At 38.5% G+C, this 21,684-nt stretch overlaps 3 protein-coding genes across 4 annotated transcripts in view; 2 read left to right on the top strand and 1 right to left on the bottom strand.

Annotated features, from left to right (window-relative positions):
* Nucleotides 1–3,109: 3,109 nt before the first annotated feature.
* On the top strand, nucleotides 3,110–5,504 carry prop1 (PROP paired-like homeobox 1; the record flags this gene model as incomplete). The annotated part of the gene is made up of 3 exons (XM_079473461.1): nucleotides 3,110–3,179; nucleotides 4,566–4,792; nucleotides 5,112–5,504. 3 exons carry the CDS (start codon nucleotides 3,110–3,112, stop codon nucleotides 5,502–5,504), a joined length of 690 nt encoding a protein of 229 aa, XP_079329587.1.
* Nucleotides 5,505–6,006: 502 nt separating this feature from the next.
* Nucleotides 6,007–9,451, bottom strand: mcfd2 (multiple coagulation factor deficiency 2, ER cargo receptor complex subunit). The gene is made up of 4 exons (XM_079472721.1): nucleotides 8,922–9,451; nucleotides 8,256–8,426; nucleotides 7,838–7,997; nucleotides 6,007–7,692 (listed from the first exon to the last, which is right to left on the bottom strand). Exons 2-4 carry the CDS (start codon nucleotides 8,420–8,422, stop codon nucleotides 7,561–7,563), a joined length of 459 nt encoding a protein of 152 aa, XP_079328847.1. The 5' UTR covers nucleotides 8,423–8,426; nucleotides 8,922–9,451; the 3' UTR covers nucleotides 6,007–7,560.
* ttc7a (tetratricopeptide repeat domain 7A) overlaps nucleotides 9,390–21,684 on the top strand; it is a 26,131-nt gene continuing 13,836 nt past the window's right edge. The window contains exons 1-10 of one of the 2 annotated variants that reach the window (XM_079472720.1): nucleotides 9,390–9,571; nucleotides 11,568–11,750; nucleotides 14,309–14,472; nucleotides 15,762–15,930; nucleotides 17,476–17,606; nucleotides 17,967–18,091; nucleotides 18,573–18,651; nucleotides 19,927–20,096; nucleotides 20,755–20,818; nucleotides 21,196–21,333. In XM_079472720.1, coding sequence (XP_079328846.1) covers nucleotides 11,621–11,750; nucleotides 14,309–14,472; nucleotides 15,762–15,930; nucleotides 17,476–17,606; nucleotides 17,967–18,091; nucleotides 18,573–18,651; nucleotides 19,927–20,096; nucleotides 20,755–20,818; nucleotides 21,196–21,333 — 1,170 coding nt within the window. In that variant the 5' untranslated portion in view covers nucleotides 9,390–9,571; nucleotides 11,568–11,620. Of the gene's footprint in view, nucleotides 9,572–11,560; nucleotides 11,751–14,308; nucleotides 14,473–15,761; nucleotides 15,931–17,475; nucleotides 17,607–17,966; nucleotides 18,092–18,572; nucleotides 18,652–19,926; nucleotides 20,097–20,754; nucleotides 20,819–21,195; nucleotides 21,334–21,684 lie in introns of both variants that reach the window. The other variant, XM_079472719.1, reaches the window with a different exon arrangement.

The following is a 21,684-nucleotide window of genomic DNA, read 5'->3' as shown; positions in this document are numbered from 1 at the left end:
TGTACTGTATTGTGTGGCTGTGCTTTTATTTTCAAAGAGGAATTCAGTGTTTTTGTAGCTTTAGTGAGAATTCTTCTGCATTTAATTTATAATTTAGCATTAAAGACTGTTAAGAGAACTTCATTAAATTTCTGTATATTTCCTACCTGTTAGACATGATAGCTCACAATTATACTGTTGAATGGCTACAATCAATGTTAAAAGAAATAAGAGTCTTAATAGAGTACTAATATCAGAATGTTGTCTTTCATTTATAAAATTATGCTGTTGTAGAAATCGGTTGTTTCTACATTAATTTGAAGATTAAATGTAAAATTATTAGGATGTAAAAGTGTATTTCAAAACATTTTATGTGCGATTAATCGTGATTAATCTCAGAACCATGTGATTAATCAGATTAATTGTACCAATCGATTGACTGCACTAATTTAAACATAGTTTACAATGACATGATGTTGAAAAATAAATATGTAATACTCATATTTCCCAAATATATACATGTATGTTTGTGTATATAAATATACACAGACACCACACACACATATCACACTATATAACACATCATATAAACACAGATATTTATTTTGGAATCAATTATCAAGAATAATCAGTTTGAAAACACAAATATAAAAGGAAAAATGTAGTGACAACATGATGAAAATAAATTAGTTGGATCATGAAAAGTGAACATCACAGTCATTACTTAGCCAGCGGTAATTATGAGCTGAAAGGAAGTGTGTTCAGATGAGAATTCATATCATGCATAAAAAAAAGTTGTTCACAATTGTACAGATAAACAGAACACAAAAAGAAAATAATTAGGGTCAAATTAAAATTTGACATCGATGTGGAAAGAATTTTGAGATGCTGTTACCTTACTAAAGGGAAAAAAGATCAATCTTTGTTCCCATCATATTATTGTATATGTGTCTGCACACGCATGCAGGCATATGCAGGCCACCAAGCAGGACAGAGTGTTGGGTTACATTCCTTCCATAAGGGCGGTGGTCTGACCAGGCAGGTCACTCTTGGTTCAATCCCAGCCAACCGGGAGGTCTTACCATCTTCAATAGATGCAATTTAGTGTGTACATGCATTCCGGTATGTTTGTGAATGTGAACAACTCTTTGAATGTGAACCTACAGTCTTTGGTTGCAGTTAATTTGAGAACCTCCTCCCTGTTCTGTATTGGGTTTAGTCTGAGTCAGAATTCCTCAAACTTTTGGAAATTCCCAAAGGTCTTGGGGGGGGCAGGCCTGCCGCAGCGTTCCGGGTGTACGCAGAGTTTGGCTGGTCCGCTTGATTCTTCAGTGCTGGGAACGGGCCCTCGGGCTGACCCTGCCTACTCATACACACCCATCTGCTTCCTTTCTGTCAGAGACTAAAGCACTTGAAAACACTCGCAGACGTCAGCCATTGCTAAAGTCGTACTGCAGTAATTGTAAAGTGCTCATGAATATAACCCAGCTAACAGGGGATATTCTCAGAACTCTGACTAACGTTCGCTCAAAGTTAACAAAAAAAACATGGTTGCCTTGCTAAAATGTCATTATTCTTACATTGTTGTTTAAAAATGCTCAAACTAACGTTTTCATAACTAATTGGAAATGTTTTCAAAACATTCTTTGAACATTAGCTTAAAAGGCAACTTGGAAATATATACAATGCGTTTGAGTTTCACAACAAAAAACAGTACAGTGAGTTTCATAAAAATAAGAGCTTTGTGTCGGATTTTTGTGTTTACATTAAACTTGAATACATTTCTCCGTTGGCTCATAGATTTAGATAGATGGATTATAATGTTTTATGCTTGGCACAAATGAAGCGGAGAACATAACCTGATGTGCTCCATTCAGCTTAGATCTATGGTGTTGGCAGCAGCAACTGTTCGATGTAGGTCATTAATTCACAGGGACTCGGCTGGAAAGCAGAGTTACTCGAGAAGAATCTGCTGGTTTTGTGCAGGCCAATTCACACACATTCATAATGCTTTACTTTGAATGACCTCACGTACCAATCAAAAAGATATAGTGGATAAAGAATAAGATTGTGAACCGAACAAATCTTGACCAAATCATTTAAAACTCAAGATGCAAGCAGATTCTGGAAACCCGGGTCTCATTGACTGTAGAGTCTTTCAAGCTCACTAAAGGCACCCACATGACAGTTATGCTTACCATACAGCTCTATAGGCCTTCTCTGTAGTGCTGGAGAACCTATAAGAGTCATTATATTACAGGAACATTAAAGGGATTCATCACCCAAAAATTTAAATTCTGTCATTATTTACTTGAACACAAAGAAAGATATTTGGAAGAATATTAGTCAACTGAGATTTATGAGGCACCACTGACCACCATATTATTTTTGTAGAAAGAATTGTTATGGGGCACCTTTGACAACCATTTTAAACCATTGGAAGTCAATGGTGCCCCAGAAATCTTAGTTGTTAACATTCATTCAAACATCTTTCTTTGTGTTCAAACCGAACGAAGAAATGTACACAGTTTTGGAACAACTTGAGGTTGAGTAATTCATTACAGAATAACTTTCCTGTGTGGGGTTTGCGAGTTTTCTCTTTGTCAGCGAGGGTTTCCTCTGGGTTTCTCCACAGTTGGAGTCATCAAAACCCTTTAGGTGTGTGAATATGCCTGTGGGTGCCCTGTGATGGACTGGTCATCTATCGAGGGTGTACCCTGTCTATGGCTCCAAGAGAGTTTGGGGGATGGATTGATGTTCTATAGTGTGGTCAAACTTTATCCTCTTGTGTTTACTTCTCCTGTTTTCACTCCCCCTGGTGTTAAAAGCAGCATGTTACATTTTTTCTTGCAATTCCAAGCTACATAATGTTTCAAAATGGTACTTGTTAAGATTCTTATTAAGACATTTTTACAGCATTATGTCAACAGAAGTGTATGCTTAGTACTTTTTCGTGAAATGATTTGCGCTAAGGGTAGCACGTAGAAGTTTTGTTGGGCTTCAGCGCCACTGTGAATGGTGAGAGGTGTGACTGCCCTGTGATGTCACACCGCATTAATGTGAAAAAGCAAAGCTCAGTCAGGACGGAGGTCAAACCTGAGACCCGTCTGAAGCCCAGAGAGAGTTTGCGATGGACACTGCCAAACCTCAGCAACAGATTACTGAAACTTACTCTGAAGTTACAGTCAGTTCAAGCGCAGGTAAGATTTTATATTTTCCAGGCCTATAGAAATATTTCTTTTACACCTGTTCTTATTACAAAAAAAATCTGTCATCATTTATTCACATATCATGTTATTCAAAACCTTTATTTCATCTGCAAAACACAGAAGAAGATATTCTGAGAAAGGTCTCAATGGTTTTTAATCCGTTCAATGGAAGTCAATGGGGCCCAATGTTGTTTGTTACCAACATTCTTCAAAATATTTTCATTTGTGTTCTTCAGAAGTCATACAGGTTTTAAATGATATGAGGGTGAATGAATGATGAAAACCTTTTGTTTTCGGGTGTACAATCCCAGCGATGTCCTAATATTAAGAAAACCATCAATAAATCAAATGAGTGAATTTATTCACTTTATTTTTTGTACCAATCTGTATTTTGTAGAATGTGTGAATAAATTCTGATTGTCCCTCACAAATGTTGCACGTGTATTTTAAAGTCTTAATTACACAATTAATGAAGCGAAAACGTTGTTAAAGGGATACTTCACCCAAAAATGAAAATTCTGTCATCATTTACTCACCTTTGAGTTGTTCCAAATCTGTATAAACGTATTTTTTCTGATAAACACAGAGAATGAGATTTGGACGAATGCTTGTGACCAAACAGTTCTTGCCACCCGTTGACTCCCATAGCAGGAAAGATTACTTTAGCATTTTTTTGTTCTGTTGAACACAAAAGAAGACATTTTGAAGAATGTAGGAAAGTAAACAGTTCTGGGGCCCCTTTCGCTACCGCTGTTTTTTTTCCTACTATGGTAGTCAATGGGGGCAAAATCTGTTTGGTTATAAGCATTCTTCCAAATATCTTTCTCCGTGTTCATCAGAGCAAAGACTCGAAGGTGAGTAAATGATGTCAGAATGTTCATTTTTGGGTGAAGTATGCCTTTAAGGTGACATATTTAAGATTTCATTAGACAGGTAAGGATCATAAGCTTCCTCTCTTTACCCCCCACACTTACATTGTGAATAGCTCCTGGAAACCAAGTCCCACAATTTGACAAATTAGTCACTTTTTAGCCATTGTTTGTCCAAAGCTCAACATAATCCCTAGGGTCTTGGCATGTCTCTCTCTCACGATATTAAGTTTAGGTGGCAAAGCCTTCTGTCTTTTGAGTTCCTGGACCATTGTTTGGAAGCATTGAGTCTCTTAAATCCTTCGTCTTTAGCGGACATCATTCGAAAGATGTGAACCTAGTCAACATCTCAGTGGTGTCAATGGATGATGTAACTCGCACTGTCAATAGGAAATTACTTGTAACCAGAGAGACCTTGTTTATAAAACTCTTTCAGTGAGGAACATCTTTAGGAATGACAAAGAGTTCTATTCATAATGAATTTACTACTTTACTTCATTGGATGCAGATGTTCAGAATCGTCCAAGGAAAGATTCAGGGACATCTGAGAACGGCAGGGTTGGAGGTGGACGAGCAAGAACATACTCATCACCGTCCCGTAGACGACACAGAACGACCTTCAGCAGTGAACAACTGGAACAGCTGGAATTAGCTTTCAGACAGAACCACTATCCTGATATCTACTACAGAGAAGAGCTAGCAAGAGCAACCAAACTCAATGAGGCTCGCATCCAGGTAACCAGGACTCGAAATTAATCTTGAAATCTCAATGACATTTTAAAGTCATTTACATTTTTAAGAACTCTCCAGACACCGGTAAACACATGAATTACATCAAAAAATATTTACATGATTTATTTTGTAAGACTACATACCTACTTTTAAATGCTTGCTAATGGAAAAAAACATGCTTTTTAGGTCCAGATGGTGTGGTTGTTTAATCTACCAGCGGGGGCTAAATGCCCAGCCTAACCAGCCAAACCTTGACCCCTTCTTAGATCACTTTTGACTGACTCAAGGCTAGTGCAACCTGCCAGCTTTTCTCTCCCTGCAGGTCTGGTTCCAGAACCGCCGTGCCAAGCAGCGGAAGCAGGATCGAATCACCCAGAAAAAGCTGCCAGTGGGCATAGTGCCGGGACGCAGGCCTCTCTTTGGCAGTGTCTGCGTGGCTTCCTCTGCCGTGGGACGGCAGTACCAGTGCCCTCATTCTCTGCCACACATACCTCGATTCTCTTCAGTGCTGCCCCCTGGAGGATATCCAACATATCCATCTGCCAACACTCATTTCTCCTGTTCTCCTGGCCCTGTTCCATCCCAGGCCAGCAGACAGCCTGATGACTGGTACAACCAACTGCGTAACATAGGACCATCCACCGGTCTGCCTCCCGCTTCAATGCTTTCTCTGGCTTCTGTATCTGGACTGGAACCGACGAGTCACTTGTACTAGAGAGAGTAGAGAGAAGAAAAAGAAAACAGCAGCGGAAAAAATTAAGAGACCATTTTAAAGACCATTTTGTTTTTCTGAATAGACTATTTATAGGTATGTGTTTAGGTAAAATTATTCTTTGTGTTTTAATTTGTGAAAAACTAATTTTCTCCCAATTTTTATTTACATTTACAGTATGTGCACAAAAGGAAAACTGGAGAAACAGGTGAAAATAACTGTATTGTTTCAGACCTCAAATATTGCAAAGTTCATATTCACCTTTAAGCGATTCAACAGTAATATTTGTGAATGTATTTGGATTTTTATCTGTCTTCATGTGCATTGTCATACCTAAAATGACTTAGTGTCACTCATGAAGTTTGATAATGTTGAATTTCAAAAGACACTGGACAGGAATGACCACAATGCATCTAATAATGCAGATTAAACTAACATTTAAAACATTTCCCTGAATCTTTGGTGAGATTCTGATTGTTCCGCAGGAGAACATTTGTTTATATTTCGTTTAGACGCTCTACAAGTAAACAGAGTTTCAATTTTGTAAGATTGACATTTTCTTTATTATAGCTCCAAACACACAAATTGTTTTCCAGTTGTTTCTGTATTGGCGTGGACAAAATAATGTCACTTATATAGATTTCCCTTCAAAATCAAAAAGCATTCTTTTCAGTACATTGAGCAAGTGCTTTGAGGACATTTGCAAACACCAAAACCAATGAACAATGGAGCATGTGTACAGCCTAAATTACATTTCTGTTCAAAGTCGTGATCAAGTCACATCTTTGGTAGAAATAAATGAACAATTGTGTATGTTAAAGAAAAGCTGTAGATATTTTATGACACAAACAGTCACAGTGTTTACATTCAGTCTCTATAGGGAAAACTCTATTTGTATTTAGAATGACATTCTTATTTCTACATTAGAAATTGTTATACCATCTTATCAATTAACCCAAAGAGCAAATTAAAACATTGATAACAGTAATACTTCTGTCTTTTTTTACGTCTAAAAACAAGCATAGGTAACATTGAGGGATGCTCCGATATCATTTTTTAAAGAACGAGTACGTGTACGATATTTATTTTTCTGGTACTCGCCGATACCTGTATTTAATTTTTGGTGAGGTGCCAATTTTCCAAGCACAACACACTGAAACTAACAAGTCTACATCAACACATTATGAAAAAAGACAATTTAATGTGCTTGTCACAAACTTTCAAAGCACAAATTTTAGTCAGTTCTGTGAGATATGTCACGTGAGGTATCGGCGTATCTATATGAGTACCAGTACACGAGCTTGGAATCGGCCTGATACCGACACTGGTATCGTTGCATAGTAACATTCAGATCACAAAATAGTTTAATGTGCTTTGGACTGACAGTACAAACAGGCACTCGGCACAGTTATTGGTAAAACCGGTAGATGTTCTAAACTCCCTATGTAAAGTGCTCTTATTAAGCATCTTATTAAATCATAACGTGTGTTAAATCCCCTTTTCTGCTCAAAACAAGGGAGGTTTTAAACAATGTTGATGCGGTTTCTTTTTCCATACTCTGAAAGTGAATGATAACGTTCTGTTTAACACCTCTTGTGAAAGTAATGTGGGTTTAAACCTTTAACAAAAATCCCAGATCATTTTGCATTGAAGTCAAGTTTCTAATCCCAGTAAAACTGATTTTCAGAAAAAGCAAGCTGTCAATCATCTCCCGCTTTTGCTTTATATAGCCATCTGCTGTCACTGCAAATCATTTATTCAGTAACATCATATACGGTTGTTTACAGTGAATTAATTTGGCAGTTTAAGCATCAAGGGTCCTTTCTGACAAGAGATGAAAAGATGGGTGGGTGCAACACTGTAAATATTTTACTGATCGCAAAGAACCACACATCTCATGACACATGACCCTCACCATTTCTTTCTACACATTTTATACTGGTTATTAACGGAACATGAATATACTGCTCCTGTGAAATGGCACACACGTAGATGTGCGGTGCAGCTGTACATCAGAGGTATTCTGCATTCACATTGTGGCAGTGCATTCCATCTTCATTTATTCCAAAGACCTCGCAAACTCTGCATAGTCAATGTAGCCATCGTTGTTTTTGTCATCATCCCTGAGGACATCATCAATGAGGTTGATGAGATCCTCTTCCTTCATTGGCTGGCCGTTCTCTCCCCTTTCCTATACAAGTATAAATAATACAAACGATAGTGAAAAATGTTAAATCTTTTGTCATAGCTGTGATGACTTTATTAGCAATAAGAATGAATAGGTGTGTCCAAATGTGTCGTATAAAGTCCACTCATATGTGATTGAAACAACGCACCTCCTTATGCACATGGGTAATGGCAGTAGCTAGCTCAAGTCCGTCCAGCAGATTGTTGCCATCATAGTCGTGCATCTTAAAGTAGTGAAGCTGTAGTTCTTGAGGTGTCATGTCAGACTCTGGCTTCTCAATCACTCCTTCTAAGTGCTCCATGATGTGACTGGAATGAAAAAGAATAAGCGATAGACTTATTCATCCTATTTGGGATGATCAATATTGACCAATAACTGACCACATTGACGGATACTACACAAATTGTCTATTCTTAAAATTGTTGTACATTTTGAGATTGTAACTTGTATCGTACATGCAAGATTAAATTCAGCAATGCCGTGTACATCGTATTAAAATTGTATTAGTTACTCTAATAAATTAAGAGTTAATTCGATGGATATAGTGAATATAAAAAATGACTGACTCTCTATCCTGAACCATGTTCCTGTCCAATCGGGTGATTGGTGGGTGCACTTGGTTTGATCCAGCTGGTTCTGCATGCTGTCCACCGTGCGTCCAAACAGACAACGTGCAGCTGGACCAGAGCAGGAACCAGCCCCATAATCTCAGATGTCTTCCCTTAAATCTCATTACACTGAAATGAGTTAAACGTGAACAGTAGAATGACTGACAGCTTCCATCCAGTATAGCATACGGTTGTTTTTTTATGGGCCATACCCTTTAAGAATCATAACCAAATATAGTACAATCCATATATATATAATGGAAAAAGTCCACATCTATGTATACACAGACAAAATTGTATATAATCTGATGTTACTGATGATTGAGCTAATGACTGACATCTGGATGAACTTGAGCAAACATGCAGACATCAAAAGACATCGAAAAGAGGAACAATGACAAAACTATTGGCATAAAGGGTGAAATATATCCACAGTTTAAAGCTGTAAGTTTTATGAATGTTATAACGTTACTGCAGGTTCAGTTTGACGTTTAGAGCAAGATACCCAAACCCAAGCTAGAGAAGTAAGTTAACGTTACGTTAGATGTACACTCGTTTCGCGTTTGGGTAATTCGAAAACACACATTCTGCAAGAATAAAATCAAATATTGCAAATTTGCTCACCAGCTATGAAGCAAAATTGACGAGTCAATAGTGGCACTGTTTGCTCAGACACGGTGGAGTAATAACGATGAACTCCTGGTGGTGTTTGCTCAGCGCCGCTGTTTCTGGCCGCGTTCGCTCGCCGTAGCTGCCTTTCGTCTCATGGACACGACAGCTAAATTCTGATTGGACGCCACAGCTTTCATCGGAGCTGCCTTTTTAACATTTAATGTATTTTATTTGTATGTATTTATTGAAAACATACACAGCACAGCTATACGTTATAAAAGTGAACACGTGTTAGATAAATAATAATCACAATTATTATTTAGAGATCCGCAACAACAATGGTGTCCGCGTAATACTGTTAACAAAACACAATAAACGTGATAAACACAAAACACTAGAAGCGAATCAGCGCTTAGAAATGTACATTTTAACGCCTGAAGTAAAAAGGCTGGACACGACAGCTGAATGCTGATTGGATTTGAGTAATGCGTCAGAGTCTAGCGCACTAATCCACACGTGCGGTCTACAGCATGAATGAGCGCAGCTTCAGTGATGAAGATGATGGTTTTATGTCGCGCAGTTAATACTTCGCCGAGATCAGCTGAATGGAAACCCCCTGCACAGACAATGAGAGGGCCAATGCTTTTTTTCGACGGCTGGAGGTTCAGTTTATAGTGTTTTGCGTTGTAAATGTCGTAGAAATGTGACGATAGCAAGTAGATTTGCTAGTGATGCTTCCTAACTGTAGCCTTATGTAGTTAGTTTTAACTGTAAAGTATACTAGGCAGTGCTCGAATTGAATCAAGTCTCAAATCATAAGACTTTTTTTTGGTGGGGTTGGGGGTCGTCTCGCAATATACAATTTATGCAAAATACACAATATATTTGATCATAATATGCATAACTATATACTATTTATTCAAAACAGGCTTACATAAAAGAGCAGGCTTCTTTTACTCTATTTTGGATCAAATCGATGCAGGCTTGGTGAACAGTAGTTTATATCCAACAGAATAATACACGCATTATTTACCGATGTTGAATAATAATGTTTGTTCAGTTTAAAATGTAAAGTGACAACTAGTCCATAAACAAACTTAATTATTGAAAATAATTAATTCACATCCACCATGTCCATTGCATGAATTTAATCACATTTGTCATTTTATAATTTTTACTCAAATAAATATATCTGGGGACCCCAAGTCTATTTTTTCCTTTTTATGGGGGGTCCCCAATGCCGGATCCCCCCAGCAAACCTTCAATTCGAGCACTGATATTAGGGTCGTTTTGTGTGTATTTCGAATATGAATGACATTATTTCATATATTATTCTGTAATTCGTTGTTTTATTTATCACCCACTAAATTCCTACGTTAAACAATATATCCCAGAATTTAGCAAAGCGACACTTCACTTAAATCATCTTTTTTTTCGTGTTTCTCTGGCTCTGCGTATTTAAGTCGTCCACTAGATGACACTATTATCTCACCGGGTTGTCCAGCACAGGTTATTCGAAGCTCATTTGAATGTCATTTGCATTGTGTGATGTTTGCATCGATTTAGTCTGTATTTGACTAGTTTTACATAAACAGACTCAAGAATCGGCCTCACCCCTGACTATTTGGAGGCAGTGCATGGCTTGATCTAGTCATTTCATTAAATAAAGCCCCGCCAATAGCTAACAAGATTTAATTGGTTAAATAGATGTAAGCTAGTGGAAGGAATTCAGGGTAATGGGACATAATGGTGGAGGACAGTGCGTTACTGCAGAATAAAGCATTTATCATCAATGTTTGTCATGCACAAAGACCATCCAACTTTTCTAATAATTCGTTTAGTATTTTTCAGTTTTTGTGTCTGTTTGGAATTGATTTCATACCGATATTCTGTCTTTTACACAATACTGATCAAGCTTTCACCAACAACACAAAGACCACCGTCATTACTAGAATGCAAAAACGTACAACATTGTTTAAAGAAGATCCCATGTTAATATGTTACAGCTGCGACAGGGATTGTAGTTTCTCTTTTTTGGGAGAAACTTTAGATACTACTGACTGTCATTTTTTTCCAACTTTGAAATACTTTTGAAGTAACAAAGGCAATGCAGTACTGCGGCACGCGTATGTGATAATCATTCAGGATGGTATACATCAAGGTATCATGATAATATTGTCGACACCATCAGAAAAATTGCATCATGTATTTAAAGGACGTGGCTTTTTAAGGGCTTTATATCCGTTTCAAATGGGCACCAAACACCGGGTTTCATTATGTAAGGATTGGGTTTAAAAAAATTGGGTTGTCTGTCCGTAAATGAAAAAGAATAACAATTAAAATCTAAGCCTAAAGTCACAATAATGTCTATCATGAATAGCTTTTCATCATATGGAAATTGCAGTCTTTATTTGACCATATGTGAAGAGTCATGGACATGTCAAAACATGTGGGATCCATGAGTGCATGGATAGGCTACATTCTCCAAAGTTGTGTGTAATTGAGAACGAATCACAATGAAAGAAAACGCGGAAGGTGAATGATAATTATTAACAGGAAATATCGATATTTGTCGAGACAAAGCCTCCCAATGTTTTGCAGCGTGTGTGTGGTATAACTTTGCACATGCTCAGTGAGTTTTCCGTTGACAGTCGGCAGTCACTCCTCTGGTGTCGGCGGAGCGCGGACACGGGCACAGGGACGCCGCCGGGATGACAGCGCGCCTCTCGTTCTCTCAGTACCGCATTGAGGCGGAGGTCGAGCGCTGCCGCGCGGAGTGTCAGTGGGATAAAATACCGGCTTTAGTGGAGCAACTCACTGTTGCGCGGGTGCACGAGGATGGTAAGTGGGTCTGGTGAGCGTGAACTTTGCACCTTTCTGTTAAACTTAGCTCATGCACTGATACTGGTCAAAAACCTCACGTGCACTTTTCAAACGTCACTTTTTTTGCTTGATTTGATAGGACACACTTTGATTTATAAGAGAAAATACGTTTGAATCACTTTTGTGTGTAAACTTCATGTCGTCACTCATGTGGATGGGAATGCACACACACCCTTAAGTTAATACAGGTTCTACTTAAAGGGATTGAGTCGTTATTTACCCACCCTGGTGACTGTATTTCATTTTCTTCTTTGGAAAGCACTTTTTACAGTGACAGTGATTTGCAGCAACACGGTGTTAGGAAAGATGTCATTTTTCATAGTGAAGCTGAGTTAAGCTTTATGCAAATGAGCTGCAATGCAGTGTGGGATTGCAGACAGTGAACTCATGTGATATACACCTGATAAAATGTGTTGCAACAGACTCTGCCAACGTCACGGCTGAAAAGGGCCATAAAGTACTTTATTTGATTTGTGCGCCACACTGTTTCTCTTGAAGCTGCGCGATACATTTAGGTTGTTATTCACTAAAATACGTTTCTTCCACCCATCTGGTGGGATAATCCAGGGAACTGGACACAGACTTTAGTTTTTGATCCACGTATTGCATATATTGAAATAAGTGTCAATGTAAAATGGATTTTCGATGAATATTGACTTTTATATTGAAATTTTAAACTGGATGTATTGAATCATTCAGTCTGTCACTCACACATATCACATCAAATGGCCTTAAAAGACTTATAGACCACTTTCATTCTTTTTGTCTCCATCGTATGCTTTTATCTCTTTAACACCTTTCTGGTTCCTCATTACCACTAGTCTCTCGTAGCTACATACCGAAGGTATGGAACTTAACACGGCTTTCTTTGGCCAAGGCCCCCCAAGAGACCAAATGACTGACAGGTAAAGCAACCAATCACGTTTCGTTTTGTTTAGAGGCATGGAAAAGTCCCCGCAGTAACAGATCGGTGTAAATTCACGAACATGTCAAAAGTTAACAGCAACAAAATGATTGTACGTTTCTGCCGTGAACCTCGCATACGTTGAAGAATGAGGAGTTCAGTCGATCATGATGAATTCTTATAGCAACCGTTGTAAACACGACAGCTTTCTTCTTAGATGAGACGGCTTATTGTTGTTTCCAGGTGTCTCCCAGAAATCCTGTGAAATTCAACCAATCAGATGACGACTTTGGACGTGCTGAAGTGTTTCCAGATAAGTGTGCCTCATGCATCAGACGTTTCAACCCAGTCTCAAGGCAGTTCGTGGTATATACACAGAATCGGGGTCATGAACACGAATAACATGACTTTCAATACACAGACTGCGTGTGTATTTACATTTATATATTTAGAACCTGATATCAAAAGAAGTCGTTCATATTTAAGGCTGTGCCTAACCAGCACCTTACTTCACCCCAAACCCTAAAATCACCCATGCAAAGGCTATTTTAGCTAAAAACGCGAGTTTCCAGAGGTGGCAAAACAACGATAAATGGCTCCTGCCCCTATACCTGACGTCACAGGGGAAAAGTGAAATGACAACAAAACATACTATTAAGATCGTAGGAAATAGGAATTGACACGAACGAGGCACCTTGTGAAATAATTATGAATTCACATCAGATTGCCTTGATATAGTATATATTTATACATATGAAAGATATCGCATATGTAAATACATTAGATTGAATGTCGTGCTGACTGACATGAAATAAGGGGGAAATTTGTGTCAGTAAACACGAATGAATAGATTACAGTTCACGACAATGTCACAAATTCCCATGAGACTGTGTTGGACGTTCAGCTGTGAACGTCTGAGGCTGAGACTACATTACCACCAACATATTCACCTCGCTTAAGTCAATATGGTTATGGTGACGTACAGCGCAATCTGTCCCATTCCTGTTGTTATACCAGAAAAGTCAATCTAGGAGTTTAAACATGGCACACCCAGGGGTGTGTCCACCTCTGTCCAAATCAGATGTCTGAGCGAGCAAATCTGGTTTCGCCACCGCAAATAGACACTTATTTCCCTATGGTAAACAAATATTACTCATTACGAACTTTGCATTCTGTTTGTTTCACAATTGCCATTTGTTGGACTTTTAAATGATAAACTGCAACTACTTTTGTCACTCATATAGGAATCACAGTAAAACACATGACTGGATTCAGTGGGGAGTGAGAGGTCAGACCAAACAGGAAACACCTCATCCAAAATGTTTGTACAAAATATGCATGAGGCGAATAGCACGATTTAACAACCTTCTTGTCGGACCGTATATTTGAGCCAAGACAAACACCACAAACAGATCAAACGCTGTTGTATATCAGCATGCAATCTCAGCTCAAGCCAATCCTTCGTGATAAAGTCCAACGTTGGAAAATATTCCCAACAACACACTGTTCCAGATATGATTCTGGCTTCTTGTTATTATAAAGGAGCATAATCTCTGCAGATTATCTTCTCTTTCTTCAAATGTAACCCACATTGTCTCTTGTCTGTCTGTAGATGATTACGGGACACTGCTGTTGGCAGAAGGTCTGCTGGAGGAATGTCTGTTGGAGAACGTGACCCTGCTGAAGAATTCTACTCCTCTGACAGAACATTCACAGCCCAAGCTAGCTCAAGCCAAAGCTCACCTCGACAGCATCCTCTGCAAGGGACGTCTGGAGGTCTGGGACCGTTTTTACATCTTGCCATTGTTTCTAAGGCTCAGCGCAGCATTTTGGGAATTTAATGGATTGTTGTCAGCAACTGAAAATCCATTTTTTAGAATAATGCAATTGGCCGTTATTATTATTATTGGTAAATTATTATTTATAAAGATATTTGGAAGAATGCTTATAAACAAACAGATCTTGCCCCCATTGACTCCCAGGAAAAATGACTTTATAATTTTTTTTGTTCTGTTGAACACAAAAGAAGACATTTTGAAGAATGTAGGACAGCAAACAGTTCCGGTGCACTTTTGACTATTTGAAAATTAAAAATTGTATTTTTTCCTACGATGGCAGTCAATGGGGGGCTGAATCTGTTTGGTTATAAGCGTTATTCCAAACATCTTTCTCTGAACAAATAAAAAAGAAAGATTTGGAACAACTCAGGGTGAGACAAATTTTTGGGTGAACTATCCCTTTAAAGAACAAGTATTTAGCCATTCTCGTGATCCACCATATAATCAAGCTTTTCACTTTTCTTGTAGTGTGTAGGATGCAAAAGGTAGTTTTTAAAAGAATAACTTCAGTTATCATTCTTATCAAATAACGTTATCCTTAATTTTGTGCTAGCTGTGCTGGATTTCTTCAATTCAGCTCAAAGCTCAGTGTTTCAGTCGTTTTTTTCTTGGGTCCCTGTATCTTAACACTTTTACAAGGAAAATGCACATACAGTGGTTTGCAATGTCACTCTACATTACAGTCCACATATTTTTTTTAACACTTCATAAATGCACAATATCGGAAATCATTTTAAAGTTCATGTAAACTTTATTATTTGAATCATATGTTATTATACACAACATTACACCAGCCATTAAATAAGTTAAACAATGATTAAATCTGGGTTTTTTTGGTTCCTAACTTGTGAGACATCTTATTTTTGTATTGCATGTATACTCTTTGTTGTTATCACATGCTTTTTTCCCCAAAGTGACATACAAAAGTGAGGAAAACAAAGCAATTCATTCTAAGGAGGCAATTACTTAAGAAAACCCAGCTTTAGTCATTTTTGGGAACTTTCTACACAGAGCTACATAATGTAAAGAACAGTCTGTAAAAAATAGAATCTTGATCTTTAATATCGAGGTCAAAGAAATGTGGAGTTAATTATTGAAATCAAACTTTGATTTATTTCACAGACGATGTCTAACTATTGTTTGAGAAATGTCTGCTGTTTTTTTAATAAACAGCATTAATATAAGCATGAGCATTCTCTCTATCTTTTTTTCACTGGTCTCCAATAGCCAAGATACCTGAATGAAGCTCTGCTCCTGTTGGCTAAGGTGCACTATGTGCAGGGCAGCTACAGGGATGCCCAGGGCATGTGTGCCAGAGCTGGATTTGATGATTTCACCCGAAATGAGCAGCCTCTCTATCAGCTGCGCATGCTGGCAGAGGCTTTTGTCATCAAAGGTATGAAACGTTCAGAAGACAATAATGTCTCATTAATTCTGCAATGCATCTAAAGTTTAATATGGCTTTTAGCTTGTGACACTCGTTTCTCACTGTTCTCCTTGTAGCACATCATGAAGGATATTCAATTACTATAATGACATTTTTTAACAAATTTTGCTGTTGTCTTCAAAGTTATATTTGAGTTTAAGTGTTTAATGCAGAGTCTATGTGTTTACACTGTGACATCATTTCCATCACTCCATTCCATTCAGACTTTGCCTCAGGCTTGTTTATATTGGATTCAACACCAAGCTACAAGTGGACAGGTTTTGAAAGAACTTGTAGCTATAGTATGAATAACTTACTATTAATATCTACATCCACCGAGATGTGTGTGTGTGCGCGCATGTGTTTTTTATATATCATATCATGGAACAGACTGTAACCAGAAAGTTCTGCGTCACTGTCTACAGGAAGCTTCTATATATATCTCTAGTTATAATTTAAGAGAATGTTTCACTCATTGTGTGCCAATGCTTTTTCGTTATTTTCTATAACCAAGACTCTCTAGTCTGCATCCCCCATCAAATGTTCAGACACACTGGAAATAAATAATATTATCTTTCGGCTAATATTAGGATACAGGGCCCATGTGTCAGTCCCAAGAGACACTTGCCAGGCAGAGCTTGTGGCAGATGTTCTGTTCTTACAGACATTTCATAAGTAATGAGAACAGATTACAGTGCCTCATGCAGGAATGACTGGTCACTGGTCAACACTACAAGACCCAAACCAACCAAACTAAATGTCTGTCTGTCTGTCTCTCTGACATTTCTAGTTTCGGTGGGGAAATTGCACATTTCATTATTTTGATACTAATGTGTTTTGACGGCTTTTTGCAGGGGATATTGCATAATACGTATATCTTTACTCAACCTTTTCTTTTTTGTAGAATGTAGAAAGGTGGAAGCAGTGCAGTTCCCATTTCTCTGTTTAGTTCCTTAAATGTGTATAGAAGTAGTGACCTCTGGGTAAATCTAATGCTGCCTTCACGTGCTCTCAGAGATTTGATAATTCCCACTTCTGATGTCATGATTCCGAGGTGCCCAGTGGGAAGCGCGACATGAGTGGTTGTTCATGTGCAATTTTTTCCTCGGAAACTGATATTTCCGATAACTTTGAGAGCACACGAAGGCAGCATAAGACTACACACTGAACATCTGAGAGGGCAAAACGTGAGTGTTGTGGTTATTTCATTCATTAAAAATAAGCATGGCATCCTGTTAGTTTAATGGGGCCTTTTCCTTCCTCGCCATTACAAATCAATATAATTCTTTAAATTACTATTTTCTGGCCAAAGCTGTCCCTTCTCATGTCCCAAATAATCCCATTTTATCTGTATGATGTCTGTTTAACACTCATTTAACACTCGTAAGCAGTTGAACTGTCATTCTGGGAGAATAGCATTGTTTTAGGTGTTCTGCCTGTCTTGTCTCATTGTTACTGATGCTTAAATGGAAACTGTGACATTCATCTAACATATTAAACTCTGTTAATGTCCAGGTTTGTCTTTGGATCATCAGCGTGTGTCCGGCGCTTCCCGTATTCGACTGTCGGAGAGAGACGAGGAATGCCTGACTTGTTACCTCATGGCATGCGATGTGGCGCTGATGTACCTGCAAGAGCTGGACAAGGTGCGTGGTTATTATAAAACAACATTTACAGAATGTTATGAAATGGCTGTTCCTGGGTGCTGATTGGTCAATACAGCGGTCTAGTCATACTAATGTTCATTACAGTACAAGCTTAAAATGTTTACCTAGATACTGTATACATCAGTCTTATGTATTTGTCGGTCAGAGACTATATCTTATATATTTTTAAAGATACTTAATAAATAATATTTTAAATAACTGTTTTTGTTTTTAATTTAAAATGCTATATTGTGTTTACAATGTAGTACATGCCTCTTAAACCTTATTACTCACTTCATAGTTCTTGTTTGTGTCCTGTTCTTGGTCACATTACATCATACTGTGTGTTTACTGTGTTAGACTGTAACCACGCCCAGCTCCAAAACAACTAAAAGCGGCTCATCGGTCCCTCCCTTGGATGTGGACCCAGGCTTCTTCCTTCAAGCCGCCCTTCAGAGCGCATACTTGTCCCTGCTGCGCAAGGGGTAAATAGATCTGACTGTATACCCACAATCCTCTGTGCTTTTATTATATCAACCATTTACAGTAGGCTACACATAGATACGGTATTTGTCAAACAGCTACAGGTAATCTATATAATGATTTGTGGTGAATAAATGACCCGGGCGTAAACACACTGCTGGTTATCTTGTGTCATTGTGTGCTAATAATGTCCAGCTGGTGTTAGCGTTTCAATAAAGATGAGGTGATGACGTCTCGCGTTCTTAGGATATCAGTATTATACTTAGGACAGAAAAACCAAGGAGTGCTTGTTGTTATCATTCAGATATTTGACATTGACTGTGTTCAGATAGCATATTTTCTGTGGTATGTCTTCTTGGAAGCCACCAAATAGTCTATTTCGGTGTAAATGATGGTTTACAGTTCTGTTCTGTTAATCCATTCATCTATTTTTCGATCACCCCACGATCACTTTTGCTTTTGTGTGTTTGTGTGCGTGTTAAGACACTTGGCTCAGGGGACACATCAGCTCCGGAAGGTCATGAGGGTTGTGGAGAGTCGGGGGTCTCAAAGTTTTAGGAAGGTGAGAGCTTCTGGAGTCACATGGAAAGACAGCCATACGTCTTAGCTTTTATTCTTAAAATGTTTCTCTGTATGTGTATTTGTATTGTCAACATTTTCAACCAGAAACAGTCATGACCATTTCCATTCTTTATTTTCCTTTCTTTCTTAATTCTTGTTTATACTGGCACCGGGCTGCGTACCGAGAATGTCCGATGACAGCGCATGTGTCTCCCAAAACTGACTATGCTATCCATTGAATTGACAGAGGGCGACTCAGAACTTACCACCTGCTGTGTGAAGAAATATAGCAGCCGAAGAACGTCCCTTGTGATTATTTACTATGGTTTTACTATGGTATTTGTAATAAAACCATAGTTACCAAAAACGTTCTATTGTCTCAGTACATAAATCAAGTTTTAACCATGATGTTCATAGTAAAACTATGGTAATACAAATGACAATCCACCAAAAAACAGTCAGTATAGTTTTACTATAGTAAAACCATATTACAGTATAGTAATACTATGATCGGATGGAGTTCGACGAAAAATGTCATCATGTCATCGAGTTATTCCAAATCTGTATACATTTCTTTGTTTTTTTGTTAAAACACGAAAGAAGATGTTTTGAAGAATGTAGGAACGCAAAGAGTTCTGGGACAACTATGGTAGTCAATAGTGGCCAAGAACTGTTTGGTTTACAAGCAGTCGTCCAAATATCTGTCTCTGTGTTCAAGCGAACAAAGAAATATATACATATTTGGAACAACTAGAGATAGAATTTTCATTTTTGGGTGTACATATCCCTTTAAACAGGCAGTTTATTGCTGCTGTGCCTTTCAGACTTTTGTGTAAACACTATTCAAATGAGCAACAGTGCTTTTCTGTGTGTTTGCTTTCAGGTCTCGTATAGTTTGAACTGCCCTGTCCTTTAAAACCAACTTCTCTCATTGCAAAACCACAATATAAAGTATATTTATTGTACTGTAAATATGTCTTTCAGAATGTGTCTGAAATGAGGACCTTGTTGACAATAAATTTCAGTCAGCCTTATGTAGAATTATTCATAGCGTTATGCAAAGCAGCAGTCGCTTGCTCAGGAGAAGCACAAATCTGTCATACACCAACCGGAGAAAAACTACACAACCTGCTTCCTGCAAATTGCCTCAGTCACTGGGAATGTGTTGTCCTGGATTTATGATGTCAAGTTTTCAATAGAGTAACTCCCTGTATGTTTCATTCACGTTTATTTTAAAAAACGCACAGAAGTTTGTATGTTGTGTTGTTTTGTTCAGACAGTAGCATGCAGACTTGCAGAAGTGCTGTTGACTTCGATGAGTGAAGATGCTTACTGGGGTCCACTTATGCCTCCCCCACCCGCCTGGCTGGACAGAGAGGGAGCCACACACCCTAAAGACGCCATGTACCCCTCATCCAGACCACCACACACCTACAGCACCGAGGGGTCAGGCTCTGTCTAGTTCTCTCTGCTGATACAAAACATCAATAATGTTTCCGGTGGTCAGAAATGAAGATTTATCTAGACTACTGTTAGAATTAAGTTAAAATGATATTATAATATTGACATTTAAGATGCGGTTTTGGTAATGCCATCAGCAATTTAAAAAACTCCAAAGAAGCTGAGCACTGAGAGAGAGAAATGGAGACAAAGAGCAATGAACAAGAAGGCCTGGTTTAATATTCAGGACACGCTGGAACACTGCGCTGTGAATAAAACATACTGTAACTGTACCTGTGTGTCTGCAGATGCCCAGCAGAGAGGAAAAATACAAGAGAAGAATAGAGATTTTAATGTGACACTGAATCAATCTGCAGGACACGCATTATAACAGATAGAGCCAACATCACAGATGGATTGAGCAGTTCCAGCACAGCTCGGTACCAAACTATATCTGGATTGTAAATGATGACAAAAGTTAGAACAATGATGAGATAAAGACGAAATAAAAAGCATCTGTCAAAATAAAAAACAGACACATGTGAGGAGCCCAGTGAGGGCCGGTGAAGTCCATTGAGCTCAGTTACAGTGTGACGTGTAACTAGAGACTGTCACACACACGCAAACCTGTGACATGTTTCCTGTTTCTGTGTTCATCGTGCAGAAGTTTCTGTCCACAGGACGTGGTTGAAGAGGCGGTACTTCTGCTACTCATCACAGAATCTATGGTGAGCATGTGCCGTATGTTACTCGCATTCACGCTTTAGGTTTAACTACGCCGTGTTGTTTAATGTGACATAGCTCTTTTCTAGATGCTGCGTAAAAACTGTTTAATAATTGTATTGTTAACAACTATTAAAGAACAGTTCTGCCATCTGCTAAATGTACATTCTGTCATTGTTCACTCACCATTGTGTCAACACTGTACGCGCTAGTGCTTAGGTCATGCATCTGCTGATAAATCATGTAACCTGAATGCACGGCTTTGGATGAATACGTTTTCTGTGGTTTGCAAAAGGAGGAATTTGAGAAAATGACAGGGCACCGATCTCCATAGTTCATTTTAGTTCCAGCATCCCAAAGTGCTCTCTTTCATCCCCTTTAGGCCAGCGGTGAGGCAGTGATCAGTCTCACACCTGAGCATCAGGAGGAGAGACTGAGCAGCATAAAGGATGCCACCTCTGTGTATGATCTGCTGAGCATCGCTATGGCCAGAAGGGGGCAGTACACCATGCTGTCACAGGTGAGACGCTGTCTTTCTTTATTTCTCTATGCCTTTTATTCCCCTTCTCCATTCAGTTAACCTCTCGCCCCCGTCCTCAAGGGTATTTCAGTAGTAACGGATTTGCGGTGAATAAGATCATGTGAATTCACAGTCTGTTGGTTTACAGTCTCTACTTATATCTACTGAATGTGTGTCATTTCACAGACAGCCCACATACAGTAACTGCAACTGCAGTGCCCGGTGCAGTGCTATCAACACATGCTTGCGTGTGTGCCGAAAAAAACTTCTGTTCTGTGAACACAGTGACGTCAATTTATTTGGTGTCAAATTTAAACCCAATTTCCCACGCATTTACAATGACATGATGTG

The sequence above is a fragment of the Barbatula barbatula genome, assembly GCF_947034865.1.
Source record: "Barbatula barbatula genome assembly, chromosome: 14".
Classification (NCBI taxonomy): Eukaryota; Metazoa; Chordata; class Actinopteri; order Cypriniformes; family Nemacheilidae; genus Barbatula; species Barbatula barbatula.
Note: the sequence above shows the minus strand (reverse complement) of the source record. Positions and strands in the feature narration are given on the sequence as shown.